Here is a 19151-nt window from a genome sequence, read left to right on the forward strand (position 1 = left end):
TATTCCTCCATACATTGTTCCTACATATCCGAACCTTTTCTAAAAACTGAATGAATCTGAGCAATCAGATATAGCGACATTTGCGTATTACAGGTTTTATAAACAGCAACAGAAACAATAATAGACAAATATTTGTTGGCACACCAACGGAAGCCGGGAAACTGCTCTTGTCAACAATATCCGAGATATTAGACATTCTTTAAACACCAAGCTAAGTCTGGCTAGTGTAGATACCTGCAAACACACGAAAATAAACTCACGCCCGATCCTCGCTGTTACTGTTGATACGAACTCTTAAGATGGATATGATCAAGCTTATGGTGACAGGGGATCAGCACATCGCCCACAATATTAGTCCATCATGTTAGAAAAGGAGGAGCTCGGTGGCGCAGCGTTAAACGCGCTCGGTCTGTGATCGTTGAAGTTAAGCAACTTTCGCAAAGGCCGGTCATAGGATGGGTGACAAAAAAAGTGTGCATCTCGAGCTCCTCCGTGCTTCGGAAGGCACGTTAAGCCGTTGGTCCCGGCTGCATTAGCAGTCGTTAATAACCATCAATCCGCACTGGCCCCGCGTGATGGTTTAAGGCCCGATCTCCCTATCCATCCATAGGGAAGGTCCGTGCCCCAGTAGTGGGGATTTTAATGGGCTGATGATGAAGATGTTAGAAAAGACACAATCCCTCTGTCCGATTTTACAACATACTCGGAAAGACAAGTGGCTGAACGTGTAGATAACTTTAGATTAGCCATGCGAATGCATTTGGACGTTTTGAAACGAATAACTTGTAACCCAGAGACCAAGCAGGGCGGTGCCTCGAAGGTCTAGGCCTTAAACTCGGGGTAGATAGGTAGGATTCAGATAATCACATATATCACTATGATAGATAAACCGCGTCATACAAAAATACGTCGAAAACTTGACGCTAACTTAGCTATTTTCAGCTGGAAGTTTAATCGTGCAGTACGAAGAGGTACATTAGTTTACTTTTAGGTATTTATTTCTTGTTGCACCATCCCGCATCCAAGTTTGGTAAATGTTTGTTTCCTTGTAGTGGTTGCCTGGAAGAAATGGCTCTAGAGCAATAATTCCGCCCAAATTGTCCTGTCATCATCATCACCAGCCCATTAACGTCCCCACTGCAGGTGCACGGGCCTTCCCTATGGATGAATAGGGAGATCGGGCCTTAAACCACCACGCGGGCTCAGTACGGATTGGTGGTTATTAACGACTGCTAATTGTCCTGTATTCATGTGTTATGTTTGATTGTTGAAATTTAGCTCTGTGAAATAAAGTATATTATTTCATTTGATTAGAGCGAACATCGCTATTTCGGCTCTAACTTTCCCAGTGTTCAATCTACGGTAGTTTTATATCAATTGTTTTAAAACCTAACTCGCCAAATATTCCCCAAACTTCTTTTTTATTATTAAAAGATTTGAGTGCGGTTGACTACGATCCAGCCTGGTCTTAACCAGCGATGTGGTCTAAGGTGGAGCACGCAAACCCAAATAGTGCCTAATGCACTCTTGTCTTGAAAATCCCCAACCTCTTGACTTCAATGACCCAACTTCATCTTATCGGCCGGAGCCCTAAATCACCTTACGACGCCACTGCTTATAACAGCAATAAAATCAACATCGCGCGAACATGAAAACGTAAATGTACACAATGTAAACTAACGGAAACAATATTGTGTAAGCACATAGGGCATGTTTACAAGAACCCCTGATAAGACTCACGAGGCTACAGACACGTGAACCTAATAGCAAGAGAATACGTGTCAGATTCCCTGAAAGCCCTAAAGCACTGCAAGGTAGCGCTGTGGTTGACACTGGCAAATGTCTGTTGAGTAGTGTGACACAGATAACATAATATAAGCTCATGGCTATACCCCAATTGGGCTACTCCGAGGTACATCCATCGCAAGATGAACTAAGTACCCACACCTCACCAAGCTTTCTGTCAGACTGACATGGTGAGCCGTATCGCCGTCTATAATGGTCGAGGCAACTGCGTTAGTGAAAACTGCACTTAAGATAAATGAGTAACTTATTGGTGCAAATCATGTACCAGACGTCACAATCCATGAGTCATTATCATCTCCCTGGCATTATCCCGTATTCACAAGGTTCGCTTACCTAACCTGAAGATATGACAGGTCCGGTTGTTTACAGAAGCGACTGCCTGTGTGACCTTCCAACCAACCCGAAGGGAAAACCAGTCCAATACAGATTAGGTCACATACCCCCGAAACGCACTTCTCGGGAATGTGGGTTTCCTCACAATGTTTTCCTTCACCACTGAGCATGTGGTAATTATTTATGTTCCAATCATAAATTCGAAAATTATTGGTTTAGACCCGTGCTGGGATACGAACTTGCGACCTCACAGTGAGAGTCAAGCGTTCTTCCAACTGGGGTACCACAACTCTAACCGCCGAATTTGACTATAATTTTAAAAAAGGAACATTAATAGATGTACTTACTGATAAAAATACCAGACACTTATACAATATCAATAACAATATTAGGCAACTGAAAATTAAAATTAAATTCTTAAAATAAAAAGCCGTTAACGTCAGTAATAATAATAAAGTCGTGGAAAATACACAAATTACCAAAGACACAAATCTGAAGGGTAGAATAAAATATAATAAATACTAAAATGACTGTGCAGACACTCCATAGGTAACGTCAAATGTTTAAAAAGAAAAATGTGGTGTAAACCCAACAAAACAACGTGAAATAAACATAAAGGAAGCACCGAAAATAAACTAATCGTAAAGATACAAACAACAAGTAAGGATGATGGCTTGGAAGAAGATGAGTAGATAAAACTAGCACAGGAATTCATAGCACAAGAACAAAATCCGAAAAATGCTGAAAACCTTATCTGCCACTGGCATAATGCAGGTGGAAAAGGTGAACGGATAGAAAAAGAATAAAACTTTGAAAACGAACAAGATTAGGAATCAAATTCAAATGGATTTTGAGGGAATAACGAAAGTGTAAAATAAATCGTATCACGAGGTTAAAAAGGCTAAGTTTAAGCAATTCATCTAAAAAGCAATATTGAAAGAAAGAAAGAAGAGAAGAGAAAGAGGAGAATATTGCTATTTGATATTTGTCAACATTGCAAGTTACTTTTTTTTGCGCAAATGTTGCAATTTGACATTTGGTTTTTAGATGAATGAGGATAAAAACTAGAAGCTCAAATGTAAGTGGCAGCACTGTTGAGTGTTCCTAAATTTTAACAGTTCTCCAGTGTCTAAAATTCGTGATAAATTACTATAAAATGTGAAGCAACGTGTATCCCTTCTGAAGGATGAGTTACGAAAAAGAAAAACCATTAGTTGGAAAAAGGCAGTTTTGATTGTAAATAAGTTTTCTTCTTTCCGATCTTTAGGAAATGAATACGACACTAAAATTTTGTAGTTAAATGCAGCACAAAGAAAATATACAGTTCCGGCTCAAGCGCCCACGCGTATTTTTATATCAAGCATAATACAAGACGCATCCAACAAAATTGTAAAATATATGGAATCGAAAGCAAACACACAAGGAGAACCTGGATTTCATTGAAGTTCCCAGTATGTTTCAAGACATACTGCTGAAGGTAGTTGAGGTCCCTGTAGATTCTGACAGCTAGAGTCTTTAGATTACGCTTTGGTATATAATGCAACGTAAGTAAATACTTCAGTTCCTCCACAAATAATCATCCACAGATCACTAAAGTAGTGTCATCATCATCAGAGATTAGATGAGCGATGTATTTGTAGAGGCTGGACTTGGATACCCTGTGTTTATGGTGGATGAAATAAGAACAACCAAACAAAACCGGTGCAAAGACTAAAATCTGGTGCATTATGGGTCAAACACCTGGAAGGAGCGAGGGTCGCCGACGCTGTAGTACAGGTTGGAGTAGTCGACGACGTCGATGATGGGCATGACGACGGCGTGCGGCGCGTCCCGTATGCGCTGCAGCAGCGGCCGCAGCCAGTCGGGCTGCGCCTCGCAGTGCGCGTCCAGGAACACCAGCACTTCGCCGCCCGCGTACCGCGCGCCCGCCAGCCGAGCGCGCGTCAGACCCACGCTACGCGACAGGGAATTTTGCATCAACATCCACACATATCTCTTGAGGTATGCCTCGACCTAATCTTGCCAGGGAAACCTAAGCCTCCCCAAACTAAAACTACGCAAGTTTTCTGGAATCGTGCCAAGTGGCATGTAACCTAAGTTAAGTTAAACCTACGAATACTCTGGTGGTCGTATCTGCTGCATCGTCGAAAAATACGAAACATGTGAGCCACGATATATTACACACGTAAATAATTTATAAACGTCTTTTTATGCGGCTTTTTGTGGTCATCAGCAGCAAGTCTGACGAAATGTTTGTCTTGACATCAAAATTTCCAATAATATTTGAACATAACCACCTATCTCTAGTCTTTCTAGAATTTTCCTACACCGATTCACAAATTCAACCCAATACATCTGGGAACACTCTTAGTCTTAACCTAAACTTATCCTGACAACATTTGATAGCCAAAACATTAGTAACCCTACAGTATTAACATTAATAATTATTGCAAAATCAATCATCTGCGTTTGCTTGTATTTTAAATTCTAACAAGTCTTTTGGACATAATTCTAAGGAAGCGATCTATGTCTAGCATAGATAACACCACAAACACGTAAAGTCGTTCATAATAAACTATACTTATAAGTCGTAGCACCAACAGTGGGATCATATAGGCTAGATTAAATTATATATATGTAAAAGACACACGACAAGTCAAGACCCGAGGACATCTAGAACCGTCTAAAGGAAAAGAAAAACATAAAAGATAAGAGAAGGAAAAGCAAAGATAATGAATAATTGAAATCGTCAATGAAATAGAATGAACAAAAAATAAAACAAAATGAACAATAAACATACCGAGAGGAAAAAGGAAAACATCTAAAAAGATAACAGGAGACAACCAAAAATAATTACAAAGACAATGAAATAGATGAATTCATAATGAATAAGAATAAAAAGATTGACAAAAAGAAATACAAAATCAATAAGAATGTGACATAATAAAAACGGGAAGCAATGTTTTCAAGAAATGAAAAGATTACAGAAGATGCCTCCTACGTAGAAGACTAAAAGCCGATGTGGACACATTTATCTCGTGCTAATAGTACTAAATCTAAAGGTATAAAAATCTGTTTACTAAATGACCCCCTATATGAAACACAACAATTGAAGGTACTGAATACAATTATCACTAATAACTAAATTAAGCTATAGGTGGTATTGATAAACTAAACTCAGCTGAGACTGGCCTCAAGATCATGCTCAAGTTCCTGTGAACATATGAACTGTCACGTCCACATGATCTTGAGAGCAGTTTCGTGGCTGAGATTAGTTTATTAATACCACCCTTTGATTGTAAATAATGGCCCCGATTCCTGCAGACATCTTCTAATTTTACTTTAAGTTACACCTGTCATTTTCTTATCCGCAGAAAAGGAAAGGGACGGATGATTGACAGCATTTTAGGAAGAATGAGTAAATTAATGAATAACCTGTGCGAATCAAAAAGGTATCTCGCTGGTATGCAACCCGTTTGACGTGTGCTATCAACTTAATTCTATCGGATTATTGGCCGATGTAAAATGTCTAGACGGTTGTTTTAGATTTGTGCATAAAATTGACGCGTGTTCCATAAATTTTATGCTTGTCGATTACCCGTCCCTTTCCTTTTCGGCGGATAAGAAAATGACAGATATAACTTAAACAAAGTTACGTGGTGTCTACAGGAATTAGCACCATTGTTCTAATAAAAGTTTACTTCCCCATTAATTAATGTACGACTTTATTGAATCTCTCATGACCTCTACGTTCGGAATTATAGACGGCAGTTGGCAAGCGCACGGTTTCCCACAAAAAAGTACATGAACGTTTGTTAGTGTTTTGTTATTTGAGAGACGGATTTGGTATGTGCTGTACATGCTTGCCTCATCATCATTAACTCAAGAGCCATGCTCTTGTCGGTGTAGCATTCTCCATTCTTGTCTATCAAAGGCCAATTCTTTCACTTCCCGATAAGAGAAGACGTTCGCTCTTTTCTTTAATACACCTCCCACAAAAAGTGGCAGAGAATATGTAGAGTATCGCTAGCCCAAAGAAAACTCCCGTCTATAATTTCCCTCAGCATTCTACGTTTACAACGCTTGTTATTACAAAAAAACAATGCACAACATGAAAACTACGAGATATTTCAAGACACTCATATCTACATGTCTGTCTATCTAAGTGAACCAAGAGACTGACGGGCCTATGCAGCAGACGACCGCTTCTTGATGGTCGGATCTCAACTCACGTAAAATTCTAACCTAATAAAATCGCCGATTTGTCGAGGAAAAAGACAAAATATCCGACTTTCGTTTGTCTGTTGAAGAGGTCTAGAAGTCAATCAAGAAATCTAGTAGATCACGTCGACTTGACGGAAAATTGGAAACCACAATCACAAATCATATTGGGGTAGTCCAAAGTACATTCATCGCAAGATGAAAAGTACCCACGCCTCAGCGAGCTTTCTGTTAGACCAACGTGATAGGTGAGTCGTATCGCCGTCTATAATGGTCGAGACAACTGTGTTAGTGAAAACTGCACTTAAGATAAATGAATAACTCATTGGTGCAAGTCCGCTACCGAGGGAGGAACCTCCCCGATTGTGAAGCAAGCCGGTGTGGTGACTTACCCATAAACCGGTCACCTATGAAAACTACTGACAACTATCAAAGAACGGTCGTCTGCGCAGGCCAAGGTACAAATGAGAACCTCGAACTCGTCCTCGGGTCCGCTTTCGTACTCCAATGTGTCGCTGAGCAGCATATCAATGATGGGGGTGACCACCGCGTGAGGGGCGTCCTTTATGCGCTGCAGCAGCGGCCGCAGCCAGTCGGGGGCGCCCTCGCAGTGTCCGTCCAGGAACACCAGCACGTCACCGACAGCGAGCATGGAGCCCGCGTACCGAGCGCCCGCCACGCCCATTCTACCGCCCACTTATTCTTTTCAGTCCTCAATGATGACCTTACCCATTATTCGTCTAACCTGAAGTGTCCCACTGCTGGCCAAAATCTATTTTGAGGACTGAAACGGATCAGCAGCGAGAATGGCCGTGCACGGCGCTGATTTAGGAGCCTTAGTAATTAGAGTTTTCGTCGGCTACCTATTGCCAGAGTCTAATTCACTCAGGCCGGAGGAAGCACTGCGGAAAAATGCCACATCGAAGTAATTCGTCCAAAAAGCCATATAGCTATTTGAATTTGTTTGAATTGCGCAAAAGTGTTGCTTTATAGATGAATTGCTTTGATTGGGCCTTTTTAACCCAGCAGTGCTTCACCAGGCCTGAGTGAATTAGACACTGGCAAAGGTTGGCAGGAGAAAGCTCCCATTATCTCCTAAATCAGCGTCATCCACACCCATTCTGACTACCCTTTTCAGTCGTCAACTCTATTTCTATCTGGACAGATATGAACCCTAGTTTGTAATTGGCTAAAATTTGGAGTTGTCATTTTGACTGCAGATTTTGGTTGCGATGGATACTAAAGTTACACCATTACGCAATCTTGGAGGAAGAAGAGACTGCAGTTGCCAGACTTTATTTAACTACGTGTTTTTAGTTATTAAAACGATATTAACGCTTCCAAGCAGAAGAGGTTCCGTGTCCTACTTATTATTTTTTGAGCTAGAATCAATTTTCAGAAACGCGAAAATTCCGATTATAATGGCGGAGATTCTGAAAGTTCCGATTCTATACGCCCCTAGTGAACCTTTTGATTTAAGGTCTACCAGACATAAAGTCATGAGGTCTAATGTCCTTTTAAAATCGAAATCTCCGTGCGAAGGTTTGGATTCCTTTCGACGTTAGTTTCCTAACCTCGAAAGCCTGAAAAGTCCTTACCACCTAAGAGTACTTTTACCCTTCATATCGTCGTTGCCAATTTAAAAGCTCCTTATGTGTCACCCTCACCAAATTTCTTTTTTTTTTTCAGGATCGAACAGTATTTTGCTCCTAAAACATTCAGTACAAACTCTTATGTACGCTTATGAACCCGGAAATAGGTCTGTTTCGCAATTATTCAACATCATCTCCTCAATAGCGTTATTCCGTTTTTTTCATTGGTTCTACTAACCTAACCTAAACATTTGACAGGACCGGGTTTTTACAGAAGCGACTGCCTGTCTGACCTTCCAACTCGCGCAGGGAAAACCAGCTCAATACAGGTTAGGTCACACACCACCCAAACGCATCTCTCAGGGATGTGGTCTATTTTGCATTTATTGACCACTCTAAATACCAACCTTGACCTTTTCCCGCACTAAATAGTAATTTGAATTCTTTATACGATTCTTTTTACAAAGGCGTGACCTAAATCGATTCCTAATTGCACTTACTCTTAATGATTTTTAAAATGAATATGACTTTCGTGTGTTGAATTATTCATCAAAAACGAGAATCGCTGATGTGGGACCTAAAGCCAAAAAAAAACGCCTCGCAAGAGGTGGCGTGACGACTTGGACGCTTGCTGGAGGGACTGGTCGGAGTGCGCACAGGACCGCGAAAAATGGAAAAAGGGGAAGACTTTGCCCAGCAGTGGGATCTTGTAGGCTAGATTGCATTAGTAACCGTCAGTTGCTAATCAAGACAATGGCCAATACATTCTAGCTTATAAGTAGCCCTGATTCCTGCACACACCTGTTATTTCTCATTTAAAATATACCTTTCATTTCCTTTTCCACCGAAAAGGGAAGAGACGGATGATTTATAGCTGTTAACTTTAAATGAATTAGGGAATGAATAACCCTGACGAATCAAATAGGCATCTCGCTAATTCTGTCAGGTTATTGGCCAATTTAAGATTTTGATGTTGTTTTTTCTGCCTAGAATTGACGTGTTCCATAAATTTTATTCCTGTCGATTATGTTTAAGATATAAGAAAATGACATTTATAACTCAAAATAAAATTAGATGGTGTCTACAGGAATCAGCACCATAATTATTAATACTATCTCACTTGATCCCAACTACTGGTCAAAGCCCTCCCCAGGTCTTTCCACAAGTCACAGTTCCGTGCGAACTCCGTCCAGTCCTCCTATCACGCTCAAGATCATCACGCCATCTTTCCCGGGGTCTACCATGATATTGGTGCTCATCCCGTGGTAACCAATGCGTGATAATCTTGGCCCATCGTTCAGGATGCATGCCACTAGCCAGCATAGTCCCACTTCAGTCTGATAAGTTGATATCCAACGGGTTAACGTGCCCTCCGGAGCACAGAATCATCTTACTTTTCCGGACAACCAGGTGATTCAAGCCTGCAATGTCGTCAAAGGACGGTCTCACAAAGTGAATTCGACAATATCCGCATCGGGAATCGAACCCGGACCTCCGGATCGTGAGCCCAATGCTCTGGAGTTCATAATAATGCTCGTTGTTTATTGGCTCCCTATCTTGTGATCTTTGGTTATATGGCTAAAGACTAGTGTTAGGGTTAAGGTTATCCATCTATGTATCTTTTTCAGCAGCCTAATTGATGTCCCACTGCTGGGCAAAGGTCTTCTTCTTCTCTTTCCAATCCTCCCTGTCTTGGGCATCCTGCCAGGTGTTCTGGAAGGCGTCTAGCTCGTCCCTCCATCGTCATACCAATCAACTCCACGCGTAATACAACTTGTGCATATTTACCGTTCGGGCAGCCGGAGTATCCGTATGAGGTCGGGCGGCAGGCGCGTGCGCACGTAGTGGCTGAGCTTGCCCTTCAGCTCCGGCAGCGTGGAGTTGTCGTCCACCAGGATGATCTCCTTCAGGTACACCAGCTGCGAGCTGGGGTCCTGGCCTGGGTAACCTGAAATGAATATACTTGATCAGCGTATAAAGAGTCTGTGCTATTGACAAGTGATCCTATAAGATTACTTTATTTTGAAGAACGTCTAGGGCCCTGTGCCGAGATTTTTCTTACAGCTTCTTTTCCCCGGCTATACAGGTTGTGAGAACCTACAGTGGTTTTAGGCGGACGAGACGTTCGTTATGTAAAAAATGACGATTCAAAGTGTAACTATGTTACCTATTGCAGTTTCTTGTCATTTCTTCTCCTCAGCCATAACACCTTGCGAAATGACGTAAATTCAAAAATGTTACATTGACCTTCAACAAGTTTATCCATGATAATTACGTTGAATAATTGATTCTGATTTCTGATTCCTGATTTCCTACTGAATACTAATTTGAATTTTAAATAATCCACTGACCTAAAGTCATGGTGCGTCCAGACTCGCGGTCAACAAAGTTGGCGCGCCTGAACCAGGGCCGGTCCCGCCGGGCGCTGTTGACCACGGACCAGATGGTGCGCAGGACCACGGAGTACGGCTCGTTGTGGAAGATGATGATCACTGACGCCGACGGGAGTTCTGCGTCGTACACCACCCGCTGGCACGCTGGGTTGCGGTGGTCTGGGGACAACGTCACGATTAGTCAAATCGGTTACCGGTGTCGACAGGTTATTCGTTAAAATCTGGTACTGGCATGTGTTATAATTCAAGCCAAGTCAAAGGTAAACTTAGAATCTACTTAAAAAAATCTACATACATAAACTCATGCCTATTTCCCACCGGGGTAAGCAGAAATAATCTAAAGCCACGCTTTCGAATTCAACAGCGCACAAGTAAATAAACCGCCCTGGTATCTTATTTAAAATATTATCCTCCCAAAAAGACGAATCTAATCGAATCTGTCTAGAGGAGGATTTTTAAATGTAGGGACTTGGTCACAATAGATCTTGCTAGGTCGCAGCGGCCATTTGGGCTGCATCAGCTCGAGCTCTTTTACACTCAAATAATAATAAAATACGTCTACACACGAATCGAATTTGTACGAAGACACATCCAAACTGAGACCGACCTTATGCCTCGTATGTCCCTGGGCTAACTCCATAAACCTATTGCCTGCTCCAAACAACAGTTGTTCTTCGAAATGCTAATAACTAGGGAATGCAATCTCGATCTCGCGAGATCTCATCTAATGTTTTGTTTAATGTTTTCTTACTGATGTAAGTAAGTAGTCGTTACATGAGTCATGTCAGGGGCCTTTGGCGGCTCAATAGTAACCCTGACACCAGGGTTGATGAGGTTGGTAATCCACCTCACATCACAACCCACACGATAGAAGATCTAATGTTTCCCATTCGAGATTGACGGGATTGAACGAATCTCCTTGAGTTATACTTTTTGTTTTGATTATGCAGATTTCCAAAGAAAACTTATTTAGTTCGTAATATTGAAGAGTAAACGTTTTTGTTTTCTTTCAAAACATATTCTGTTTTCATTAACCTCACTATCACAAACAAGCAGTTTTCATCGTTGTCAGACATCCTAACTTTAATTGTTTTTTATGAACTACCTAGATGATAATTGATAATGATTGATATTTCCAATCCCGCGGGATCTCGAATTTGCGATCTCGAGAAGGGATTGAATTCCTTACTAATTACTGTATCGAACGATGTTGATTCTCAATCTGCGCGTCAATTACTTTTTTACTGATAAAACAATACTTTCCACGCCGTGTTTGACGAACGGGAACTAATTTTGGATAACGCGGATGCTCAACAGCGCACAACTGCTATATCAATCTAAAATGTGCAGATACTTGCGCTAAATTCCGAGGAGATAGATCACAATTCAAGATGGATCAAACCTGCATATGGTAGCCCAGCCCCCGATACCGACCCCGCCGGCGTAGTCGACGATTTCCCTCAATCAGCGCTTATCGCTATCGACCCACTAGGGTCGATTAATTCTTTCAAATATTTTTCCTCTCAGACGACGCCCTGAGCCGAGGTTCGCGCACAACTGGGCACCCTCAGGCCTGTTGTCTTAAAGGTTGTGCCGGGCCAAGTAGTTAATGCTACCTGCGGCAAATCTACAATAAGTCACGTGAAAATTAAAAATGGTAGCCCAGTTGGAAGAACGCTTCCCACTGTAAGATCGCAGGATCGAATTCCAGTACGGGCCTAAATCAATGATTTTCCAATCCAAAAGGAGATATAAAACATCGCGAGGGACCCACATTCCCGAGAAATGCGTTTCGGAGTTGTGACCTAACCTAACCTGTAATGCGTCATGGAAAAAGATTAAATTTACATATATGTAGACTAAACGACGGTTTATTAACTCATATATTTGGAGCATTGCACTCTATGGAAGTTAAACGTGGACTATGACACAAAGAGACAGAGAGAGGTTGAAAGCATTTGAGATGTGGTGCTGGCGAAGGATGGAGGATATAAGCTGGACTGAAATGGTGTCAAATGAAAAAGTGCTGGAAAGAGTTGAAGAAAAGAGAACCTTATTGAAGACTATAGAGAACCGGAGAGGAAATATGATTGGCCACCTGATACGACACGATTCATTTATAACAAACATTATAGAAGGAAAAAGGAAGGGGTAGACCTAGGATAACATTTATGAAACAAATAAAAGAGAAGGTGCAGGTCGTGTCGTATCGGGAGGTGAAGTTTTTGGCGGGAAGAAGAGAGGAATGGCGATTACTCCACCGACAAGAGCGCAGCTCTTAAATAGAGAGAGAGAGATATCTAGACTGGTCCTACATTCTTCTAGCCCATATGTGATGTCCATCAAATAATAAACTGCCTAACATATTAAAAGAAGAAAAAAGTGACAAAATCTCAATGATACTGATGTCATAATTTGAAAAGCTTCCTTCTCTCTTTTAAACTTCTATTTTGTCGTCCCCGAAAGGGTCTGTGATGTGAAACTCATATTATGTAACTTACAAACTTGTACACCATCATAGTATGCAAATGAAGCATATTGAATATTATTATACGTATGATTAAGGAGCTCGGTGGCGCAGCGGTTAACGCGCTCGGTCTGCGATTGTTAAAGTTAAGCAACTTTCGCAAAGGCCGGTTATAGGATTGGTGACCACAAAAAAAAAAGTTTTCATCTCGAGCTCCTCCGTGCTTCGGAAGGCACGTTAAGCCGTTGGTCCCGGCTGCATTAGCAGTCGTTAATAACCATCAATCCGCACTGGGCCCGCGTGATGGTTTAAGGCCCGATCTCCCTATCCATCCATAGGGAATGCCCGTGCCCCATTAGTGGGGACGTTAATGGGCTGATGATGATGATGATGATGATATTATTGAATGGGCTGGCTTTTCCTTCGCAAGCTGGAAGGTCACACAGGCTGTCTACAAAAAAACTGGACCTGTCAAATCTTTAGGTTAGGTAAGCGGACCCTGTGGAAAACGGGGTTACGCTTTAGCTAGAAAATTAGTCAGTGGAGTTCCGTGATCTCTACGCCAATGGATAGGCATGATGGCGTGTATGCAGATGTGTTCCGTTCCATGCAGATAGCATTGTTCACTAGTAGGAAGATGTAGAACAATTATATATAATAGTCTAGTCGTCGATACTTTCACACGCTCGGAGGTGCTTGATGAACGTGCTATTGAAACAGTTATGGGGCACCTGTATTTCATGTTATGTAGATGGGTGAGAAATTAATAATAAGTTTTGTATAAGCTATGCACCTACATAACATAATACATAATTAAAACACATAATACCGGGTTCTTACCGCGTTTAAATCAGGGATATGAGACTCCCGATATTTCGACACTGTTGCTACAATGCAAATGTATTCTAAATGCAACGCACTGACGGCCCGATCATCTGCGGTGGAGTCCGGAATAAAAGGACCTCGCTCAGCTTAAGTCGCGGCGTGAGCCACGACGCTGGTATTCTGCGGGCCCTGCCGAGTGAGGCTACGGACATCGCGGTATATAAGTACATAGATTTTTATTTATTTATTTTTTTATTTATACATACTACTTAAACTTACAAAAATCCCATTTTTACCGTGTGCCGGCTAACGCGGACAATCCTCCTTACTGGCTTACGGGCTAAAACCCAGAGGGGGTGAAGTCGGCGCTCTATACGAAATGGTGCGGGGCGGAGTTAAAACCGGTCTAGACGCAGTGAATTTGAATTTGAATACTCTTTATTCTATGGTACATATGTATGTATGGTAGCGGTGTTTGTGTGTTGAGTCCAACTCACACTTGACCGATTTTTTTGTAGTCGCTACGTACACGTGATTACGGTGACAGGCGAGAAATGAATGGCACCTTCCTTGCATGCCGTAAAGTGTGTAGTGGAATGCGACAGTTAATATTTGCATATTAATTAAATGCACGTTCAATAGAAGTTGTATGGCCATCAACTATAATTACTATAGTTGTCATATTGGGTGAGATATTTAAAATTTTCCAGAACTTCTTTATTCACAGTTCAGCAGTGGACATAAAGATAAAGACACAGCCCAGACACTCCATACAAAAATTTTGTTTGTACCATATGCCTAACAAACTGCATAAGTGTGAGTGAGATAGACAATCTGCATGCACTCGCTTACGCCTTAGTGGCTTACAGCCATTTAGATAAAAGTGAGACCCACCAGGAATGACGTAAATGTAAGTCAGCACTGATTCGAATAGGTCTGGGGGAGAGTGTATTTTTCTATGTTAGTTCAAATCAATTTATTTACGAGAACACATAAAATACAAAAAGGTGGTAAAATAATTTACATAACATTGTTTGTACATGTATATCCAGCCCAGTACACACCATTTAAGTTTATTTTAAGTTATACCTATCATTTTCTTATCCGCCGCTAAGGAAAGGGACAGATAGATAGATAGATATAGCCTTTATTATGGACTTATTGTAACAATTTTTTTTTTTTTTTTTTTTTTTTAGCTTAAACATAATATTAAAAAAAAAGAAATAAAGATGTGTTTAATTGACAACATTTCAAATTTTTAAGCCGTGGTTTTTTTGTGCTATTTCGAAAGTATTTGTTTAAATAGAAGACACGTATTTTTACTTTTCAAGATTTTTCCACTAGAAGTTACAAAAAATATTTTTTGAAAATTGGATTCTGCCATTGATAGAATGAAGGCAGTATAATGTAATGTACCTTTGCATGCGTATTTAAAACAAGTCGCAAACAAAGTGTCATGTTTTTTTTGTTTTGATTTTCCCCGAAGGGTAAGGCAAAGGGAACTATGCCCATACAGCCATGTCTTACGTATTTTTTTTCTTGATGATTAATGAAATGATGAAAGGTGATGATGATGAAACCTAAGCCTCCACCCTCGGAGCAGACTCCTACTCCGAACCCCAAACGAATTAACTCAAAAGTCCGCATAAACTTTCGGGTTATGAAGCGGCTTCTTGGCACGAAGCGAAAATAGGTAGATACACTTTGTTTATTAAACACTCCGATATAATAACACTCGCGAATGTTTTCCGACTAACTTAATGCGATCATTAACCACAAAACACCACTTCGTATTAATTATTTAGATCATTCAATGAAGAAAGCAACTGTCCCGTTCCCGTTTCCCGCCAAAAAGCCACAAAGTGTCATGTTATGTATGACATTTACTTTTTTTATAATTTTTATGTAAAGGTCTGAACTTATTATGCCTTCCTCTTCTGACCTCGTGGATTTTTCAATATATTTCTATTATTACTGAATTAAAAAATCTGAAAAAATGTGTTTTGTGTAAATCATAGAAATATCTCGAAATGGTTTTCGATTTAAGGCACCTTAGTAAAAATGAAATGTTGTCAATTATGCTCTTCGTCCATTTGTCTTTTGACAAAGGCCTCCTCCAGCTCTTTCCACTTATCCCTGTCTCTCGCCAGCCTTCTCCACATATTTCCTGCTGTATTTTTTATCTCTTCTTCCCATCTCTTAATTGGTCTTCCTCTCTTTCTTGTTCCAGAAGGAAAGGGACAGACAGGAATTATTTTATTTTTTATTTATTATGGAACACAATAAATTTTAGGCAGAAATTAAAAACTTCCAAAATTTCATATTGGCCAATAAACTAACAGAATTAAGTTGACAGTACACATCAAACGGATTACATACGAGCGAGATGCCTTATGTATGGGTTATTCTTTCATTTTAAATTAACAGTTGTCAATCATTCATCCCTTTCATTTTCGGCAAGAAAATGACAGGTGTAGATTTTATTTTATAAAATTAGGCGTCTGCAGGAATCGGGGCCATTGTACGATAAGGCAAGGAACAGATTACTAGAATGTCGTAAATATGTATAATACATTGTGCAGTAACATCACATAAAACTCATATTGCATAGTGATAAGTGGTGCGCTGCGTGATAAGCTTCTAACGGGTAATGTTATTGCCAATTTCACGCCATAGTGCCCGCAACGACTCGTGATTACAAAATGATTACTTTATTAAATTAAAGAACTGTGAAATAATAATTAATAGAAACCTTGATTACTTTACTGTCTGTGAGAATTATTTTATGTTATTTATTAGGGTTACAAATGAGGAAGTGCTAGTAAGAGTAAGGGAAAAGAGACAAATACTGAGAATTATTGAGGACAGAAGAGGCAAGATGATTCTATGATAAAAACATCATAGAAGGAAAGCTAGAAGGAAAGAGAGGAAGGGGAAGACCAAGAAGAGCTTACATGGAACAGATTAAAGAAAAGGTTCACGTCGTGTCTTATAGGGAAGTCAAGGAATTGGCCTTTGATAGACTGGAATGGAAAATGCTACACCCACAAGAGCGTGGCTCTTAAATTGATGATGATGATTAGGCTCACAAAGCAGGTTGGGATTATAATACTTAAAATAGGTACAAAATAATTGTTTTGTAGTAGATCCCAGCGCAAGACATGTGTGCTCAGTGTAGCCAAATTTTACTTGTTACACAGGATTATCTTCATTGTAAACATATTTTGTAGATTATTATGATTAGAGATAATGTAAATAATTTTTGAATTTATTTATTTTTGAAATGATGAAAAATAAAGAATAAAAAGTAGAATAGAATACATTTATTCCCAGAAACAGTTTACATTTTTTCTTTAACAGTTAATAAGGTATTTATGAAAGAATAGGTATCGTAATATTTTTCGAATACTATTTGTAACCCTTGTAGTTTCTTATCATTCACGCAGCCACACAGATTTTAATCAAACTTCCAATACAACAGTACTAATCCAACCAACACGCCATATTTCATACAACAATCTATTCTAAGCTGTTAAATATGCAGAAATAATTGGAGCGTTCGGAAAATAATAAGTAACAAAAAAGTTTGCTCTGATTGTAATGTGCAAATACTCACATTCTTGACAGAAAAAGTTTATTAAAACTTTATTTGACGATAATTTAAAGTGTTTTAAAGGTTTTAAACATATTTTAAATACTTTTAAAGTAGTTTTATACAAAGGAAAGTGATTTTCATTACCTTCGAGCGATCGGTTGTAAGCGATACGGTCGCTGAGATAGACATTGATGGCGAGGCTTTTCTCGGACTCCTCGCCTAGCTCGCGGTCGCGGCCCGTGAGGTGCGCGGCGACTCCGCCCTCGCCCAGCCCGGGCACGATGCGCGCCTCATCCTCCAGCACCTGCCTCTCATACTCGGCCTCGAGCGGGTCGGTCTCCTGCGCGCCGACGGTGCGCCGCCCGCCGCGCCACCGCTCCACCATCACGAGGATCGTCACCACCGTCACCAATATCACACTCACTCGAGCCACTTGGAAACATTTCCGCACCGGCAAATGCACCATATTCAAGTAACGGTGCCGCGACGCGCGCTCTCGGTTCGCGACCGACGGCGCTTTGACGTTACCCCGGCCATGTTGTTTTGTTTACAGTTTGAATTTTTAAACAGGAAGCCGAATGTTAAACAGCCTATTCAGCCAGGTCTTATCGGCTATCGATTTTTCTTTGTTTTTACCTGTTTGTTTGAGTTAGAGAATGCAATCATTTTAAAATTTTTGATAGTACCTACATTTTAAGGTATTTTACAGAGTTAATTGATTTCCCTTTTATAGAAGAACTGGTCGAGTAGTTTTATCGGTATATAATGATAACAAATGAACTATACATAATATATTTTTTGTGGTTCATAAGATATCTAGTCTAGTAGAATAACTAATTAATCTTAAATTATCTTTCTCTTATGGCTTCATAGAACGTACATAGCAGCCGTAACTGTCTTCATAAACAAAATATTCGACAACGTGCAATGGCGCGCGCGGTAAACGATGTTTTTAAAAGAAAAAGCATTTTTTGTAAGTATTGCAAGTCGCTCTTTTTAAGTTCCTTTCTATTTTTGTTGTAGAAATATAAATATACCTAAAGAAAGGTAAATAGTGTTTGTTATCATGAAGAGTGAATAAGCTGGAAGATTGGGAGATTTAGAAGGCAGTTGCAATAGGAATGTAGGGATGTAGCTTTTAAGGTTTAAAAAACAACAAACCATTATAATGCATTCGTTTATTTACAAAGTCAATACATTATACACCAACCATTCAAACAATTTATTACATAACTTCGCATAAAGTCAAATAAAATTAGTGGAATGTTAAATACCGATTTAAAAAAAAAAGATATAGATTTTTTTTTTTGGTTTGGTTTTCCCCGAAGGGTAAGGCAAAGGGAACTATGCCCATACAGCCATGTCTGACGTATTTTTTTTCTTGATGATTAATGAAATGATGAAAGGTGATGATGATGAAACCTAAGCCCCCACCCTCGGAGTAGACTCCTACTCCGAACCCCAAACGAATTAACTCAAAAGTCCGCATAAACTTTTGAGTTATGAAGCGGCTTCCTGACACGAAGCGAAAATAGGCAGATACACTTTGTTTATTGAATACTCCAATATAATAACACTCGCGAATGTCTTCCGACTAACTTAATGCGATCATTAACCACAAAACACCACTTCGTATTAATTATTTAGATTATTCAATGAAGAAAGCAACTGTCCCGTTCCCGCCTCCCGCCAAAAAGCCAAAAAGATATAGAATTTAAATAAAATCTCATTAAGTTTCATTTTATTATTTTTTTAAATTTGAATACTGCGTTGAAATGAGGGAAGAAACATTATCAATTTTTAATAGCATACCATAACAGTAAATAATTTAATGTAAATTCATTCGGAGTTAAATATAGTAAAATTTTATATTTTAGCTAATTTTCCACATACATTCACATCACACCTTTGAAGGCCTG

General features: G+C 40.0%; 1 protein-coding gene across 1 annotated transcript in view; it reads right to left on the bottom strand.

Annotated features, from left to right (window-relative positions):
• The window catches only part of LOC126378275 (uncharacterized), a 53804-nt gene extending 36054 nt beyond the window's left edge, over positions 1 to 17750 (bottom strand). The window contains exons 1-4 of the mRNA XM_050026467.1: positions 17377 to 17750; positions 10304 to 10504; positions 9741 to 9900; positions 3880 to 4093 (exon numbers count right to left, since the gene is read on the bottom strand). Coding sequence (XP_049882424.1) covers positions 3880 to 4093; positions 9741 to 9900; positions 10304 to 10504; positions 17377 to 17698 — 897 coding nt within the window. The 5' untranslated portion in view covers positions 17699 to 17750. The remainder of the gene's footprint in view (positions 1 to 3879; positions 4094 to 9740; positions 9901 to 10303; positions 10505 to 17376) is intronic.
• Between the last annotated feature and the right edge of the window lie 1401 nt (positions 17751 to 19151).

This window comes from Pectinophora gossypiella, chromosome 26 (genome assembly GCF_024362695.1).
Source record: "Pectinophora gossypiella chromosome 26, ilPecGoss1.1, whole genome shotgun sequence".
NCBI classification, from domain to species: domain Eukaryota; kingdom Metazoa; phylum Arthropoda; class Insecta; order Lepidoptera; family Gelechiidae; genus Pectinophora; species Pectinophora gossypiella.